This window comes from Aspergillus saccharolyticus (assembly GCF_003184585.1).
Source record: "Aspergillus saccharolyticus JOP 1030-1 unplaced genomic scaffold BP01scaffold_2, whole genome shotgun sequence".
Taxonomy (NCBI): domain Eukaryota; kingdom Fungi; phylum Ascomycota; class Eurotiomycetes; order Eurotiales; family Aspergillaceae; genus Aspergillus; species Aspergillus saccharolyticus.
This window is the reverse complement of record NW_020290612.1, coordinates 622,892-640,699: the sequence shown is the minus strand read 5'-3', so window position 1 is coordinate 640,699 and position 17,808 is coordinate 622,892. Positions and strand designations below refer to the sequence as shown.

The following is a 17,808-nucleotide window of genomic DNA, read 5'->3' as shown; positions in this document are numbered from 1 at the left end:
GCTTGACCGGATACGGAATCTGGGCTGCAATCATCGGACTTTTGCAAAGGCGATAAATATGCATGTATCGTCCTCCTGAGCATTTTGGTTTTTGCGTGAAACAAAGTGGCTGCGTGATAGAAATGCGTCAATCGGATTGAGAAATCCCGGGTAATGGGAGAATGATGACGATTGAAGTACAGACATCCTCCGCTTCAAATCATCAGTATGAGGCAATGCATGCGATTCAGCGGCGCTGGAACTTACGAAATGATATCAAACAGGCTGTCTCGAGCGGTACTGTGTTCCGTATGACTCAAATGATCTTTGCTAGACAAAAATACTATTCCCTGCCTCTAAACCATTCTGCATAGCAGGACAAGACCATACTTGACATTATTTTTTGTTCTTTCTGTACGCTCTCCAAGTCAAGATGTCTACCACAAGTGAGTCGCCCCGCATCTATATACTAGCAGAAGCTAATTAACAACGATTCTCTCGCAAGCAGAAATCACCGCAAGCACAAATGAGGGAGAAAGCGCGAAGGGACCGGTTACATTTAACCCACCGCGCAAATCCAGCACCGGAGCCAATGCGAATGACCTGGCAGCATTGACTGCATCCTTGCGGAACGTTACCCTGAAAGAAAAATCTTCGCCAGTCTTAATTGATACCTGCAAGAAGCTAGTTAAGATGGTGGGAACTCTGACGAACTTGCCGTCGAATCCCCCATCCTTATATGTCGACCTCGAGGGCGTTGACCTCTGCCGATACGGGACTATCTCCATTCTGCAGATCTTCGTTCTGCCCACGAACAAGACATATCTCGTCGACGTCTATACCCTCAGAGGCCAGGCATTTTCCCGGAAAACGAGAGCTGGGATAAGCCTTCAATCCGTGCTCGAGTCGCCCGATATCCCCAAGGTCTTTTTCGATGTCCGCAATGACTCGGATGCGCTCTGCAATCTCTACCACATTGAGCTCCGAGGCGTTCATGACGTTCAATTGATGGAGCTTGCCTCGCGCCCCGGTTGGAAGAAATGGCTGAAGGGCTTGGCGAAGTGTATCGACACTGATCTTCCTCTAACAATCGAGGAGCGAGCGAGCTGCAAAGCGGTCAAGGAGAAAGGATTGAAGCTTTTTGCCCCGGAGCATGGGGGCTCGTACGAGGTCTTCAACGCTCGGCCGCTCTCAGCCGACATCATTCGGTATTGTGCGCACGATGTGGAGTTTCTGCCGAAATTGTGGAAGAAGTACGATCAACGGTTGAATCAAACTTGGAAGGCAAGGGTGAGCTTGGAAGTGGGAAATCGTCTCTGGCTCGCGTGGTCTCCTACGTACAAGGGCAATGTTAGGAACAGAGAGAGGGCTTGGGGACCCACTGCATGGTGGTAGCTGTGATACTTGGCCGGTGTTCCTTTTGATTTTAGCTAGACAGCTGTCTCGCTCAAGCTTGGTCTGAAGCAAAGGCCCGGGTCTCTGTTTGAGTTTGCCAGTATTTGTTTTGCGGTGTGTTTTTCCATTTGCTTGATTGAGTGGAGTTTCAGACGAAAGGAGTCATCAGACCCGAGAATAAACCTCGTTGGAGCCTGTGGACCTTTTGTCACACGCGGCTGTCATTGTTCCTGAATCGAAATCACTCACCCCGTAGCAAGTAGTGTCAATGAAGGGCTCGGCGTGGAGACTTCCCTTGTAAACTTGACTATCTGTGCAAAGTCTCCCTCAGCCGAGCCAGCGTGTTGCGGTATGCCATCAACAGATCTTGTCCCGAGTCTCGTTTTCTTTTCCGCGTCGACCGACCGTAGAGCTCCAAGATTCGTGCGGTGGCTATTGTCTAATGATGCTGTCTGCCTGGGCTTGCCTGAGCATGTGGAGCAAGCACACCGACAATTTCCGATAATGGTTGATAATGGTGACTGTGCACGATTCAATAAAGAGACATATATGCAATTGGTACTAGTGGCTCTTCGCTGTCAGGATCTCCACCTGTAAACGCTTTCGGCTGTCTTACTCTGAAAAGAGCTCAGGTTCTTCATTTGACTTCGAAGCTTAGGGTCTCTGGCATTCGGGACGCCTGAATTTCACAACGTCGATTGCTTCCCTTCCGGCGACTCTGTTTGTCTGAGACGATCATCGAAGTCTCTTTATGATTTTCTCTCAATATTTTCCACAATTGTCTCTCCCTTTCGTTCTCAGTTTGCGCGCAACCAAAGCTGGAAGAGGTTGGAATGACGACTCCTGTCCTAGTCGAACTTATCCCAGTGATCTCAGAGCCTGGTGGGCTACATTTTCCCGTTTTCTTCTTTTCTAAATTGACTCAGATATCTGTATTCAAGGCACCCTGAATGAATCAACCTAACAAGTTCCCTTCACGTCGCTCTATTTGCTTGTTATGTAGAAGGGGCGAGCCAGAAATCCCTCGTTCGCTTCATTCGAGTAAAATGCACCCAGCCCGGCGTTGCTGTCTTATCAATGCAAAACAGGCTTTTTTATGATTGGGGGCACAGCCAAAAAAAAAACTCATCGACGATGATCCCAGCCAACTCCTCTGCCGTGACAGCTTGTAGACGAGCCTAGTCAACTGAACAGCACCATCTTCTCGGACACGCCTTCTTCTAAACCATACCTCCACATCAGTCATTACGCTGAACCTCGATACCAAGCCCACGCGCCTAACCCAACAAATGTGCCCCAATGTCCGCAAGCCTTCTGTCTCCGCTCGCGTCCCCCGCAAAACCAGACCACAAATCCGTCTGCCAGCGCCACCGAAGCCATAACTACGGCAAGTGTTGTGATCGCGCTATGCTGGCCTTGATATTGTAGTACTATAACCAGCAGACCATAGCTCAGCTCCCGGGTGCCCTTCAGATACATAAGCGGGGAGACGGAGGCATCGCTGTGAGACGCATCCGATTGTGCTGTTTCGAATGGCAGTCCAAAGCGCGGGTATTCTGCTGCTGGACGAATTATCGCGTTGATGCCGAGAGCGAGACTCAGAACGCCGAAGAGATAGGCAGGAATTGGATTAGGAGAGGCCGTCATGGTGGTTGTCCTGGTGTCTAGCATTAGGGCTGTTAGTCTCACGGGGGTGATTGCGGAAATAAAACCGTACTGTAATGTGCGCACAACTGGTGGGAGGGGGCAAAAGACTGTATCAAGATAGGAACGCCTCAGATGCAAGGAACGCGGAGGGTGGGTGAGAATCCCCTACTTATAACTTCCGAACCTGGCCTGGATTGACAGTTGGGCTGTCTGGCTTTGACTTGCCGGTCGGTTAGTTGGCTGTTCGCTGAGTCAGGCCATACATACACTAAAGCATTAAGTAAAAGATGACTCGTAGCTTTCCAATCATGAATCTGAGGCCCTCTGTCTTCTATTGGCAGGTAGATCCTCTAGTATTCGGGATTGATTGAGATGTCGGGCACGGACGGCAGTACAGGAAGACGAATAAATATGCAGCACTAAGACTACGGGAGCATAGACAAAGTTCTGCCTCACCCAGCGAGGCTTGCATCTATTCACACCTGACAAGGACAGGAATCTGGGGAGCTTTGTTACATCAGAAACCACGAATGTCTCCGTATCCTGATGAGCATACTAGAAATGGAAGTATTGTTTCTCTCTTGGGCTGAGTGTGTCATAGGACTTTGGCCGTCGTTTTTTGAGTCGTCATGGAACTCGTTTTATCAAGTGACGCTGAAATCGACCGAACCAACTACCGTCTACCGATGACACTTGGCTGAAGTCGATAGCCTTGCATTGAAATCGTTGGTGCTGATGTGGGCCATCATGTAGCGATTTTGCTTCTTAGTGGAAGGCTCGGCTAGCCTGTGAAGACTTGACCAATGCAAATGGGGATGTCAGCACTAGTAGTCGGCACTCGTCAGCACTAAATCGGAGACGAATGACGCGCTTGGGCCGGTCGGTGCTGTCAAAGACAGCGTCGAATGCGGTATACCTCTCACCATCAAATGCTAGAGACGCAGTTTGTTTTCAAAGCAGCTAGGCTACTTCGCCCTGGTAGTAATATCCCCTACTGCTAGTCAGAGTGTGGCATCGTGATAAGGGCTTTCTCATATGCGAAGAGATTTGAAACTAGGGTAACCGGCCATGGTACGATACTATGCGACTTATTAGGGCTCGAACCACTGCACCCGTCAGACCCGAGAACTCAGAAGTCATCAAGCTGCTTCTCGAGCTGAGAGAGCAGGCAGAGGTCTCACTGGCAATGAATGCTATCATCGACTGTGGAATAGTAATGCTAGTGCGTGTCAAAGGGCTCAAGATGTCGAGAAGCAACAATGTTAATTGAATTGCAGCTAATGTGCCAAGGATATTGACTTGCTCTCATGCAAAAAGCCGCGGTAAGATGCTCCTCATATGCTTGACGGCACAGACATCCTACGCGATGTGATAGTAATTCTGAGAAAAGTGCGGAAGGTAGTAAATAAGGACAGAGAATGGTCTTCGCAAAGAGGTGTGAAGTCAAAGTTCATGGCAGTAACAGGGCTGCGCAGGTGGTAGCTGACTCCATGCTTGAGCATGGAAGAAGCATTCCACAAACTGCGAAATTCAGAACTGGTGGACATGGCTTGAGGAGTTGGAGAATAAATGAACTTATAAATCGCTTGAAGCAGGATACCACTATGTTTGATTATATGTAGACAGATGAAGTCCTCATTCACTCCTCAGGAGAGGTGATTAGTCAATCTTAGTGTATGTAGTGAAGTGATCATGCCTCTAATCTAAGTACACTGCCTTCCTGTCTGGTGCAAGTCTTATTTACTCCTACCCTGCTTCTTACGCCGATAGGACATGCCAGCATCCCTACCATAATGATGGCAGCATTTATACCAAGGTACATAAGCAGAGAATGCAAGGAAATCAAGGTCTACTCTACTTGCGAATATTATTAGGCTTCGCAGAAGGAAGTCCTGGTAAGCTGGTGCCTGGTGACGCAGACCCTCGTAACTGCTGCTATAAAGTGTTTGCTTAGTTCGCATGCAGTATAACTGAACGTATTACCCGGAAATAAGGGTAGTTGAGACACAGCCTCGGTTTGAGTGGGTAAGGTAATTGTAGAAGTGACAAAAGTACCTTATGTTTTTATTCTGTAGCCAAAGAGATATATATATGCATGCCAGAAGGTTTACACAAATTGTGGGTACAGGAGAGAGTATCTTAATTCTGGATCACTAGTAATATGAACTTAACAGGCTGTCAGAAGTATTACAGGACTAGTATGCACTGTGGCTAGATAGGCAGTAGTGACGTCGCGAAGCAAACGTTCAATTCGATCGAGGCTGATTTGTGTGAGGTTCGAATATGAATATTTTTGGTGCCTGTGATCCATCTCCACCAAAGATGGGGTTGGCACGAAATTTGGTTCCTCTAGGGTTTCAAACCTTCATCGATTGCCGAGTCTGGCATCCCAGGGTGATCCACCCTCCTGTGATCAAGCAGGTTCAGGCACCCATGGTGGGCACTGAAAAGAGGAGCCTGATCAGGTTCTGCAGAAGCCACGAGGGTCAGGTTACCCCTGGTGCATGGAGCCAAGGGCTCAATGTCTGTCTTGGTCCGAACTATAAGTAAGGAGAGAATGTCGATCCCAGGATTGCGACGATGAATTTCCGGCTACCGAAGGAATGCTTGGCAGGTGGAGCTGCGAAACCGATCCAATCGCATGCACACAACACTTCAGGGTCCCCAGCGGACCCGTTGAACCTTAACAGATTGGGGATTGGAACTCCTCCACTCAGGGCAGTTCGATCGTTTCAGGGACCCTGCGGGCCTGTTGGCTGTGCTATCTTGGCAATCATTCGATCTATGTACCGCATGAGGGTTACACTGCTGCAATAGTATCAACTTTGTCATTTTGCGGAGTAAACGACCTTGGCTGGATTGATGGAGTGATTAGCTGATGCATTTCGTTGGTTGAGGGTATCCATGGCGAAGATGCGACTTCAATGGCAGAGGTATATAAGGCTACTCAAGTCCGGCTTGCATAGCTCTCTCTATCCCACAAACTGCCAGTACAACACAGCACAACCTTCAATCAAAACTCTACTCTACTCCTAGCACAATGCTTCCCAAGACCCTGCTCGCTATCCTCACCACCCTTGCGGCAACGCAGGCCTCCCCGGTGGAAAAGCGCGCCGTCGTCCCTCACGACAGCATCGCTCCCTTCCCCGAGACCGTCCCCAACGACGCCATCGGCAACACCTTCAAGAAATTCCAGCCCTACCTGCACATCGCGCACGGCTGCCAGTCCTACCCAGCTGTCGCTGCCAACGGCGACACCAGGTCAGCTTTTCCTTCCATTTCCCCTGGTCACATCACCGAACAATCCCACTTAATAGAAATACAGCGGAGGCCTGCAAGACACCGGCAGCGCTACCGGCGGTTGCCGCGACCAATCCCGCGGGCAGACCTACGTGCGTGGAGGCTGGTACAACGGCCGCTACGGCATCATGTACGCCTGGTACATGCCCAAGGACATGCCGTCCAGCGGTGTCTCGACGGGCGCCCACCGCCACGACTGGGAGAACGTGGTGATCTGGGTCAACAACCCCAGCAACGCCAACCCGACCCTGCTCGGAGGCGCCGCTTCCGGCCATGGAAAATACAAGAAAACCCACACTCCCCCGCAGCAGGGAGGCCGTCCCAAGGTTGAGTACTTCACCAACTTCCCCACCAACCATGAGTTGCAGTTCACCGAGACCCTGGGCCGGGATGTGGCCCTCGTCGCGTGGGATTCGTTGCCCGTGGCGGCTCGGCAGGGATTGGAGAGCGCGGACTTTGGCAAGGCGACGGTGCCGTTCAAGGATGCTACCTTTATGAACAACTTGGCGAAGGCGGCGCTGTAAATGTGCGATTCGGGCTTGGGAGAGGTCTTGATTCAGATTGTATATAAGCTGGGAAGTCACGAACATCATGTTGTTATATTGTATCATGTCTGTGACCGTGAAAAACATTCTCAGAGGGGATATCCAATAATGGGTTCCCCTGATTTACAGTATATTGTAATTTCTGCTATATATTGTAGTGTAAGGTATACATTGAGAAAGCTCATCATGCCTGTCATGGTTCATCACCCTTTTGTTTAGGGTTTGTGTGGAACTTGCGAATGATATACCCTACATCACTACAGTTAGTTTATCAGCATTTCATCTTCGGCTTCGATCAGGTACTATGTGAGGTTCCCATATCTCAGAGATCTAAATAGTTACTGCTCTGAATAAATTAGTATTAGTTGTTGTCAAGGTATTTGACAGCACATGATCGTTATCCTGCTCAGCTAGTACGACAGATATTTCTGGTACATTACAATGAATCCAGCAATAGTGGGTACTTGTAAAAGAGTGGGAAACACCTTATCTGTCGTTTCTGATGTCTGGCTAGGGGATTGGCGATTTCACCCAACTCAGTGTGACGAACCATCCTCGTTTGCTACATTTCAAGGTATACCTCTACTGAAGCGAATCAGCAGCGACAAAAAAAACATACAACAGAAGGATTCGCTAGTGGTCACCCACCCAACTACTAATCTCCCGGTGCGTGGCTTGAACGTGGCCAGAAGGCGGTTGGGGTCTGTGCGGGTCAACAAGACATTAATAAGTATGAAGGGAATGGTACTTCAGAAATGTTGAAGTCGGAGTAGAGTCCGTTGTATTATATGTCCGATGGCCACCAGCCTCAGGGAGGAGAACTATTTCTCTCAAACACCTAAATTTTATAGGGTTCTATTTATCAAAAAGAAATTAGTTCAGTGTAATTGAGCGATTGAGCTTTCGGCTTCATCAAGCTGTTGAGTACACATCAAGCTGTTTGAGTACACATCAAGCCGCTCGCTGGATCGTCTTCAGCAGCCCCGGCAGCACTTCCACCGGTGGGTACAAGGAGAAATAGGCTTTCCAGAATCCCCACCCCTGTCTCGTGCGGATCTCCTCCAGTGCACTGTATGGGACGCAACTCCCGGGGTTAATGTACTTCTTCATCTCTGCGAGCACCTCCGGATTCTGCGAGGTAAGCGCAATGCGGAAGATATTGGCGATCGACGGGGAGTTTAGGATCACCGAGCGGCGCATGAGATCCGACAAACTGCCCACCAGCGGAACCAAATCAGATTCCTGTGGGATGCTGACTTCGACGGTGGCGTAGGCCTCCGGGGCCGGGGTAATATGCATGCCGATCTTGGTAACGACTCCTATCGTGGAAACGGTGAACGCGTCAGCTTCAAGGTTCCCATGCAATGCACCTACCAACGGCGTCGTTCATGTCCCTTCGAGGGGCTCGTAGACATACCCAGATTTGACTGATAAAACAGGACGTCCATACTGGGGCCATAGCCACTGCAAAATGGTCAGCCATCCGAGCCAACTCCACCAAAATATTACACCGGCTTACTCCTTGAAGAGCGGAAACAGAGCGCTATCTTTCATCGCCCCCATTCCCGTTCGGATGAGCTCGCCAGTCGGCAGGACCACCTCCATCCCACATTGCAATTGCGAATGCTCCCCTTGCGGCGTGTAGCCGAACCCACGATCAAGTGTATTCCCGAGAACAGACCCCCAACCAATGGCCGGGACAGAAGGCCACAAGTTCAACCCTCGCTTCTTGATCTCATGGTAAAGATCAAAGAACGAGACGCCGGGTTCCACAATCGTATAGGCGGACTCCTCGTTAATCTCGATGATTCGGTTCATGTGGTGAAGATCCAGGACTACGCAGCCTTTTTTGACCGGGAAAAGCGCCTCCGTACCTGAAAGCCCAGTAAGCCGAAAGCATTCGGAGTCAGAAGAGCGTAAATCGAAGGAAGCGGGTTCTCACCCTAGATTCTTGCCCCGTGAAACCGTCCACAAGTGAACACGGTGGGCATTGGCCAGCCGCAAGATCTCCTGAACCTCGGGGACCTGCTTTGGACGGAGTGCACCGATGGGATCATGTTTGTCATGCAGGGCAAAAGGATCCGCATACGAGTGTTGCCCATGCGGGCCTTGCAGTGCGCCATGGCCGGGAGTGCGGGAGATGTTCTCTTCTCCGATCAGGGTGGCAACCGCATCGAAGAACCGCTGTAAAGAAGATGAAGCCATGCTGAGTGTAAGGGTGTATGAGAAGTCCAGGTAAGAATGGGTGACGCTGCTTGGGATGTTGTGCTTGGTCTTCCGCACTTCCCGCGGTATTGTCGGGATAAATACAATATCGAAAGGCACCCCATCCCCAGCCTTTTCTCCGCTTGTTCGTCAATCCTTCCATAGAGTTGCGGGCAAGGTCATCCGGCTCCTGCCGTGGACAGGAGGATGTTGGGGATCAAACCCGCTTGCGACACTTCCAACCGCACGGGGTTACCCCCCGATGGTTACACAATGTGGATTTCAGGGCTATGCACAGCTATGGATTGTTTGAACTTGGAGTTCGCATTGTCTGGGTACAAGTCCGCTTTTCTGTGACGGTAAAACAACCGCCCAATCTATGTAAATCGAGATTTGTATAGCAGACATACGGACTGCCCAGCTTCATTCCTTCCATAATACACTTTCCCCTTCGTGAATTGCGCAGCAATCTCTAGGGTGCTTTGTTAACTGTAGACGGTCCTTTGTTACTGAGGGCTGATCCAGCGTCTTCGTCTCGCCTTGTGCGGTTACAAATGATGCTGTGCGTAGCGCACTATTAAGACAGTACATATATTGTATCGCAATGGTACCGGGCTACCTGCATCAATTCAACTGCCTTCCCAAGTCGGATCGCAAAGGCCTCGTCAACTGTGGAATCAGAGGTACGGTATACATTACTTCAAAGGCGTAGTCTGCATGTCCGATCCCGTGAAATATCCTCCAAACAATATCTACAATTCACAATGCGTGGTTATTGGCAAAACGCGGGTCGGGGCAAGATCGGAAACGGGCCCCCGCGGACCCCGCGGGAGCCGGCCGGGGACAACATGACATTTCCGCTACGTTTCCCTCTGTTGAGTGCCCCGCACTCAGTGAATGTGCTGGTGGTATGAAAGAAAAGAGCCGTTGAAACTTACTACAGCAGGCTGTAAGATACAAGAATGATGCAGTCGCCTTATCGTCATTTCCGTTCCTTCTCTCGTGCCTGAACAGTGTGTGCCGGATCATGCTCGGCCTAGGGCGAATACTGCGAGATGACCACTGTAGCCTGCTGACTGCGATCGAATCGGGAAGCAAATAGGGCTAGCGGAGAAGCTAGACCAACAATTAACTAGAAGCAGTAATGCTGGGATTAATCGTGGATTGTGGATTGTCCTTTACAAAAGCCGAGAAATGCTCCGACCTTGAATGCATCTCGTAGGGCAGGAGGTATTTAACCTCGATTGAACCCCCATATCCAAATAAGTGCGACTAATTGATAACCAGGTACACCCAAGATTGAACGTTTGTCTTTCGCTTCGTCTAGAGCCGCCCACTCACCTCCGCTTGTTACCACGCAGTTAAACTTAGAAAGATGGCTCATGTCACCCAGCCAGAGGAGAAGAAGCTCCGCGTGGCTGTTGCGGGAGCCGGGCTCGCGGGCACGGCTGTGGCTGCATACCTGAACAAGTGCATAGCCCCTTCCCTCTAGATAACCCAAGGCAGCTAACCCATACCGTGACAAACTGCCCAACATGGAGGTCCAGATCTACGAGCGTAATAAAGTGCTGAGATAGTCGGGCTCGTAGGCCTCCCCGGGCCCTCATTCCTACCATCCTATGTTCGCAGGCCCGAAGTGCGTGAGAACTGACAATATGACCGCAGATAGATCGGAGTGACGAAAAGCGGACAGAAAATCCCGGACGATCTCTGCGGCAAGGCGACGGTGGAGGCCACTTTCAACCTCATCTACCAAGGCTTTGCCGTCAGGGATTGCCTTGGAATTTTTGAGTATTGAGGTGGTGGCTCTCCTGAGGGGCTTCGAATTTCGGAAGGACTGCGGTGACGCATCACCTAGGGCTAAGAGGTTGGTGTATATACTTAGCACTAACTACTAGTGAGATTCGGATCCACCCTTTGATTCCCCGACCATCGCCGGCTCCTACACTGGGCACTAGTCAATTACTGGGTAGTAAGTTACGGTACTTAGTAACTCTGGCTTGCTTCCCTCGGTAGTGCCGGTCTGTGTGACTTCTTGTCCTTTCATCATCCGACATACTGCCACTGCCTTTCATAATAATCAGAATGTCTTTCGCTACCCTTCCCTCTGAGCTCATCATCCAAATTTGTGGACACTTGGAACTGATCGATTGGTGTGCACTTCGGCTCACCTGCAAGACACTCTTCCTTCGCACGTGGGAACGCTTTGCGGACTCATCATTTCAGACTATTTGTGTATTGATCACAAGTGAGGGTCTGAGTCGTCTGGCAGCTCTCGCTGCAGACGAGAATCTGCGACCACGGGTGAAGGAGCTCTGGATAGTTCCCACCCTATTCGAAGGATCGCTCGATAAAGAATACTCGCCACCTGGTCCCATACCTATGGCGCTAAATAACTCGTTCTTTTCTCGGGGGGTCTATGCGGAGGGATTGTGGACCGATACTGAGATCTTCAACCGTTTCACCGCATACCAGGCCATGGTTGCAGATCATTGTCAAGTATTGGATACGGGTGCCTTTACCAGTGCTCTTAGGAAGTCGCTGGCTTGCTTCAATAATCTGGGAGGGGTCGGGCTGCGATCCTGTCCAACGTGGGTACTACTCGATTCGTCGAGGCCGATGAAATTCCCGTGCTTAGGAGTACGCCACCTTCGCGATCAGCTACCCTGTCACAGGACAGTACGTTCATCCGGCTACTCCGAACGTGCGAAGGCCACAATGGGAGATAAACATGCAAGGGTTTTTCTGGAAGTCATAGATGCGGTTGTTACGGCACAGCAAAAGCTGCAGAGACTCGAGACGTGCGATCGTCACCACTGCGGTGTAGCGGCGCAGGATCTCATAACATTAACGACAAAACCGCAGTATCAGCAATTCCTACAGCTTCTCCAGACTCTCGAGAATCTTCATCTGTGCCTCTGTAGCACGGGAAAAGTGCCCGCAAGGGACGAACACGGAGATCGTCTGCGGGGTATACTGGAGATGGTGGTGACCGCCGCTCCCGGCTTGCGGACCCTCACCTTCTCACTCTCCTGCACCCCCGAAAAGCACCTCAAGCCGCAACTGTTCTCCCAACTCGCCCAGCGCGTCTACTTTACACGGCTGGTGGAGGTGGAACTCCGCGATCTTGATACCACGCGGGACGACCTTCGAGCGTTCCTCCGCTCTGCGACGACCACTCTCCAGCGTCTCAGCCTATCCTCAATAAGCCTAGCCGAGTCCATCCAGACCGCCTCGCCCTGGAATCCCCGTGCCTCTCGTGCCGACAGAAAACAATGGCAAGTCAACTACAGGGCAGAGATCGTGCACCGGTGGCAGACGGTCTGGGCGAACCTCTATGATGATCTGCCCTCGCTCCGTTACCTCTACATGGGTAACCTCTTATTCCGCGGCCATCCGATCGACGTGAGCGATCCCCTGTGGATGCGGAGTGGGAGATCACGTCAGACATGCCATGCTAGGGCTGTCGCCTTCGACGCCGACCACGCGCAAATTCCGCTGGGTGAATGGATTCGCCAGCTGAAGGCTAACGCGTCGGAAATGGTGATGAGTAAGTTCTTTATTCTTGGCGAGGAGCTTTGTTTTCCATACCCTCTGTATTTTCGTCACAAGTTCCTAATCTGTGGCCGTGCAAACTCAAAGCTGACGTAGCAGCAGATGACTTTCTACCGGAGTGGCGGTGGGTCGGGCGGAGCTCAACGCCCCATTTCGTCTCTGGTCCGTTCCGCCAACGGCCGTCAGCTGCGGGCAGAAACGAACAACAGTCAGATTAGGTCCGGGGGATTATCACCTTTATATCTTTGAATTATGGTCGAATCCATACTTGTTCAATCTAAATCGCGCTATGAATTGAGAACAAATATCTATAGATGCCTAGTATTGTATTTGAGACCATAAGATCTTCCATCTATCACATGAACTACTTGGGTTTCCCTTATCATAGGTCATAGGGAGAGCTAGTTATATCCTATAAAGTAATGAGCAACCCGAGGCTGGTGCAATTTTGGACGATGCTAGAGTGCTAGATCTTGATGAATACTGCAGATGATGGAGGTCATAGTTGAATCAATCGGATCACTGAGGACGCCCTTCTTCACTGGCTCCCCGGGTTAATACATTTGTTGTTCAGGTACTGTACAGGCGGAGTGGGAGGATATGTGTTGGGATTTGAAGGAATATTATTGTCTATGCGTGGTTCACACTTAATCATTGGGTTACCTCCTTGTTCGCCACAGTGCGGGTTGCCCACGTGGAGGGCGTGGCACTGCAGGTACACGACCAATTGGAAGACTCCTGCTCAAATTGCAAAAGTCAAGATAGTGCCAAAAGATCTAGTAGACCCATCGAACCATATATTTCATGTCATCACTTACTATATGAACTTCAGCCCGATATATACCAGCTTTTCTCGGGCAAATAACGTGGAATATTTACATTCATGGAGTCTAAAATGTTTATAGTATATAGTGACGGCGGCCTGGGGCCTTGCCTGAGGCTGCTCGCTCACCGCCCACCCCAGTGGCCTTAGCTAGTTCCTCGCAGTTAGCCTGACGTAGTCAGAATCCAAGCATCTTCCACCTCTCTCGGAGGCGTCATCACATAGAGTAAAACAACGTGCCGATGAAACAGCCTCCTCAGAAGTAATTGTGATTGGACTATCGATATCATTCATCCCGAGAAGAAATAGCATAGGGAAGAGGTAGTTTGATTTGAGACGTCAAGGCCACTCGCATGTAGGCCAAATATGGCCGATCGGGCGACAAGCCGAATCATAAATCGACTGGAGCCACCCCCTGAGTATCATATGCCGCCTTTCTTGAGCAGGTGAATAGAAACCCGAAAGACGATGGCTTGGCTCTAGGTTACCTGGCCGCCCCACCACCAGGGCACTGGTCGCTTTCTTAGAGCCGACCGTCGTGACCTGTCTTAGTCTAGACAATTCCATAGGAGACGTTGCGGATAATGTCGTATGGTATGCTCAGTATTTAGGGTTCGGTCCGTGGGCGATTGGCAATCGGGATCTCCCTCAATGGAACCAGTAACTAGAAGAGCATGGAATCGGGGAAAGTTACGGAGTACCTATGAACGGTATGGTCAATCTCTGGACACTTAGGAACTTCCGATTTGCAACTTGGAAGTTTTTGCTTCACCTGGATCAGATTACCCCGCCTACCTTTGGGGCTTGAGGCTAGCGCTGACATCGCTTCGCAGCTCCTACGCCGAGCAGCCACTCGGATCTCTTTTTTCTGCAGGTGTGTCTCAGCTAAGACTAGCGTGTATGGCTGGAGTGTGATTGATGCCAGTTTGACTGCAGTTCACGCGCTAGTGAGATGGCGACCAACGACGTTGCTTATCTGTTTCGCCCCTGTGTTCCTGCCTTGTCCAACACAAACTTGTTTCGGGGAAGAGGCTCGAGTGAGTAGGGGATCGGGATCTGCAAGCCTGCGGGGGCTGACCGGACACGTATCGACTGAATGCTTGCTTTGATAGGGGGCTGCGGGAGCTCCAAGTAGGATTGTCGAGGAACGAGTACAAATGTGGAATGCTGGACAGGGTTCTCAGTGGAGCTAATAAAAGAGTGAATCTGACCTCCTATCGCTATTCTTGCCTCGAAATCGTAATTGGAGATCAAAGCACGAGTAAGTAACACAACGCCCTGTACTGTACTTGCCGACCACAGTCATACATCATTGTTCTCAACAAGTCGACTCTACAAAAACAGCAAAACAGACAACCAGAAAGAAGATCTAAGAAGCAAGAATAGTGTCAACAAGATGAACAACAAAGAATCCCCTAATTCACCCAAAACCTTCGCCATCCCCGAACCAACCGTGACCTTCGTCCCGGAGACCGACCCCTCCCACCCGATAATCCTCCTGGAACCCTACCATATCGACCTCCTCCCAGAATACGACTTCATCAGCCAGGAGTACCTGATCTCCGGCACCGCGCAGGGCCACTCATACTGCACGCGCCTGCTACTCCGGCGGCCCGCAGACCCCGCCCAGTTCTCGGGGTTCGTGGTCGCCGAGCCCTCGCACCTGTGGGGCGGGACGAGTATCTGGCGGCATGTAAATCGGTGGGTTATACGCAATGGTAAGTCGCCTCCCTATCCTTCATTCTGATCACGCGAAAGCAACCCGGATCGACGAGATCAACTCGAGGGAAATGTGTCTAACACAGCCTACATTGCAATGGGGGGAACAGACCACGCCTGGCTCGAAGTCGACTCGCAAGCCCCCTCCGCTATCGGGAAGATCAAGAACATCGACCCGAACCGCTATGCAGCCATGGATTTCACGCCTGTACCGACCAGCGACGAGTTCTCAATATTCCTGTCGAGGACGGGAGGGAGGAAGAACCTATGTCTAAAGAGGAACTATAGCAAGCATACGACACTCTCAAAGTGAAATAGTGGCCCGCCACGACTCAGTCCCCCGAGATTCTGTCCGCGGCGTCGTACGCCCTCCGCGCGGGACTGCTGGGCGGCTTGACGGCGCGGTGGGTCGTGCTCGCCGGCCTCTCGCAGACTGGGGGCCTTACTCGGCGGTTTATCACGCATTCCGGCCATTTAAGGCTGCCGGATGGTGAGATGCCTCCGTTTGATGGGTTCTTGCTGTGTCAGTCAGGCGGGACGACGCCTTTGCCGGACTGCGAGACTGGGGGGAAGATTATTGAGCTGCTGGGGGAATTAGAATTCTTGTCCGTGCGGTATCCCTGTAGGGTGAGTAGACAGATGCATTGGCGGCGGACGGCGTATCGGAGGCCGCAGAGTGAGGGGTACCGCCTGTATGAGGTGGCGGGGATGGGCCATCGCGATTCGAGCTATTTCTCTGCGGTTGATCAGGTGCGATGGGGAGAGAGGCCATCCCAGGAGAGGGTATCTGGTGCAGGAGGTGAAGAGGAAGAGATAAGGTGGAGCACCTTTGCGAATCCGTTCGTTTATCATGCTGTGTTTGAGGCCATGAGGCGGTGGGTTGTTGAAGGTGGAGATGGCGGGTTCATTCCGCCGGATAGTGCCTGGATTCAAACCGTAGATGACACTGATGAGATCGTGCGCGATCGCTTTGGGAATGCACTGGATGGTGTACGGACATTGCCTTCTGTGGAGAGTTGCTTGAAACTCTGGGGTTCAAAGTACCAGCCAAGCTTATCCCCTCGGAAACAAGGTAGTGGAGAAGATTGGGATTTAATGTATTAAAGGCCTTATAAATAGTTAACGCGTTTGGTTTTATGCTACAAATAGAACCAAGATGAAATCTGACTCCGATTAAAAAGTTCCAAGCCTTGCTCAATCATCTCAAGGCCATCAGGGACAAATACAGGATACCAGGTGAATACTGCAGACTGAAATTATTAGTAGACTTTTAGGGTAATATCTTTGGAAATCATGATCTTTGGTACTATTACAAAACTATGAAATGCTGTTTTTCTCTTAATTACTAATAAATTAGTTTATATTTATCTAACAGGTCATGCAATCTCTTCTTCTAATAATAGTTTGGTCGTAAGCGTTGAAAGTAAGAGTATAATTAGAGTATTGCCCCTTCGCCTTCTGATAGAACAGAACTGTTAGCTTCAGGTTTATTCTACTAACACCTCCGTTCCTATACCTATTATAAAACCCGATTTGAGCTAGAACACTCTAGGATTTAGTAGTGGGATTTTCTGAATACTAGAAGATTATCTCTAGGATTTAATACTAATTCGGATTCCTAGGTGGCTGGATTCTGCTTTTATGACCGCGCACGCGATATAACAAAATTAGATAATATTAACTTACTTTTTCTTTCTTGATTAATAAAAAGCAGAATAAAAATACTAGACTATATTGACTGCTCGCCTCTTAATATAATGAGCTAATTCTGATCAGGACTGTTATCATTTCAGTAGAACGTTATCTATTATTAAAAGGATAGGCAGGCGAGCTATACTATAAGCTCTGCAGCGGCAGGAGATGTAGATCATGGGTGGGTCTCTGTTCTAGAGCAAGATCTACTCCGCGATGCACGTTGCCTTAATTACAGGGGCTGTGGGAGAGTTAATACTTACAGCCACTAGGCATCACACCTACCCATCTATCCACACCTAAATAGACTGCGAACTCAGCAGGTAGACTACCCATATTTGGGCATAGACAGCTAAAGGGTTAAAAGAGAAAGAATCAGATATACTAGAAGCTGATTATATATATTATACTACTTAAATACTTGACAGGTGATTATTTGTACTATAGATTCTGATAGATTCCCGGTTGATTAATAGTTACTTAGAATTAACGGGCAAGGAGTGTAAAGCTCAGTAATAAGTATTTTCCAATAAATGCAGACAAAATTTATGATTGTTTAATATAATATGAAAACAACTTGAAATAAATTAACAGGTAGACTAAAGTAGACTATTACTACTTATCTACCTACTGTAGTAGTGTGGGCAATGATACCACACTATTATATCTGTGCCCTGCAGTACTTACTATCTTCTTTTTATCTAGGCGTTTCGACTGTTCTTTGCTTGGGTGAACTCTCACGCTTTTCTACAAAATACGGTCAGCCTTGATCTCCAGGCCGGGAAGGTAGGCTAAAGGGAATGGGGACGAGGATTATCCTATTATAGTACCTATAGTTAAGGTACATAATCAGCTTGTGTAGATGGAGAGAATAAATAGCCAGGTAGATTACCAAAGACTAGGATAGAATTTAACTAATTATCGCTTTATACATTGCGGGAGTCCAAA

General features: G+C 49.7%; 6 protein-coding genes across 6 annotated transcripts; 4 read left to right on the top strand and 2 right to left on the bottom strand.

Moving 5' to 3' along the window:
• Window positions 1-672: 672 nt before the first annotated feature.
• BP01DRAFT_287814 (uncharacterized protein) lies at window positions 673-1,374 on the top strand (the record flags this gene model as incomplete). Its single annotated transcript, XM_025571513.1, has 1 exon — window positions 673-1,374. The coding sequence occupies one exon, from the start codon at window positions 673-675 to the stop codon at window positions 1,372-1,374; it is 702 nt and encodes a 233-aa protein (XP_025435298.1).
• A 1,068-nt stretch (window positions 1,375-2,442) lies between these two features.
• Window positions 2,443-3,145, bottom strand: BP01DRAFT_352817 (DUF4267 domain-containing protein). Its single transcript, XM_025574024.1, has 2 exons — window positions 3,092-3,145; window positions 2,443-3,031 (listed from the first exon to the last, which is right to left on the bottom strand). Exon 2 carries the CDS (start codon window positions 3,019-3,021, stop codon window positions 2,620-2,622), a length of 402 nt encoding a protein of 133 aa, XP_025435297.1. The 5' UTR covers window positions 3,022-3,031; window positions 3,092-3,145; the 3' UTR covers window positions 2,443-2,619.
• Window positions 3,146-5,974: 2,829 nt separating this feature from the next.
• On the top strand, window positions 5,975-6,993 carry BP01DRAFT_413020 (NPP1 family protein). Its single transcript, XM_025578983.1, has 2 exons — window positions 5,975-6,282; window positions 6,347-6,993. The coding sequence occupies exons 1-2, from the start codon at window positions 6,062-6,064 to the stop codon at window positions 6,843-6,845; spliced, it is 720 nt and encodes a 239-aa protein (XP_025435296.1). The 5' UTR covers window positions 5,975-6,061; the 3' UTR covers window positions 6,846-6,993.
• Window positions 6,994-7,817: 824 nt separating this feature from the next.
• BP01DRAFT_378881 (FAD-binding oxidoreductase) lies at window positions 7,818-9,071 on the bottom strand (the record flags this gene model as incomplete). Its single annotated transcript, XM_025577104.1, has 4 exons — window positions 7,818-8,185; window positions 8,284-8,330; window positions 8,386-8,740; window positions 8,849-9,071. 4 exons carry the CDS (start codon window positions 9,069-9,071, stop codon window positions 7,818-7,820), a joined length of 993 nt encoding a protein of 330 aa, XP_025435295.1.
• A 2,085-nt stretch (window positions 9,072-11,156) lies between these two features.
• On the top strand, window positions 11,157-12,844 carry BP01DRAFT_378879 (F-box protein; the record flags this gene model as incomplete). Its single annotated transcript, XM_025577103.1, has 2 exons — window positions 11,157-12,621; window positions 12,729-12,844. The coding sequence occupies 2 exons, from the start codon at window positions 11,157-11,159 to the stop codon at window positions 12,842-12,844; spliced, it is 1,581 nt and encodes a 526-aa protein (XP_025435294.1).
• Window positions 12,845-14,845: 2,001 nt separating this feature from the next.
• On the top strand, window positions 14,846-15,481 carry BP01DRAFT_362262 (uncharacterized protein; the record flags this gene model as incomplete). Its single annotated transcript, XM_025576213.1, has 2 exons — window positions 14,846-15,167; window positions 15,279-15,481. The coding sequence occupies 2 exons, from the start codon at window positions 14,846-14,848 to the stop codon at window positions 15,479-15,481; spliced, it is 525 nt and encodes a 174-aa protein (XP_025435293.1).
• Between the last annotated feature and the right edge of the window lie 2,327 nt (window positions 15,482-17,808).

Bases quoted from the DNA above. Each gene is read 5' to 3' on its own strand.
- BP01DRAFT_352817 (XM_025574024.1), bottom strand. From the start codon at position 3,021: ATGACGGCCTCTCCTAATCCAATTCCTGCCTATCTCTTCGGCGTTCTG.
- BP01DRAFT_413020 (XM_025578983.1), top strand. From the start codon at position 6,062: ATGCTTCCCAAGACCCTGCTCGCTATCCTCACCACCCTTGCGGCAACG. The intron at 6,283-6,346 runs GTCAGCTTTTCC...ATAGAAATACAG, and splicing joins GCTGCCAACGGCGACACCAG to CGGAGGCCTGCAAGACACCG.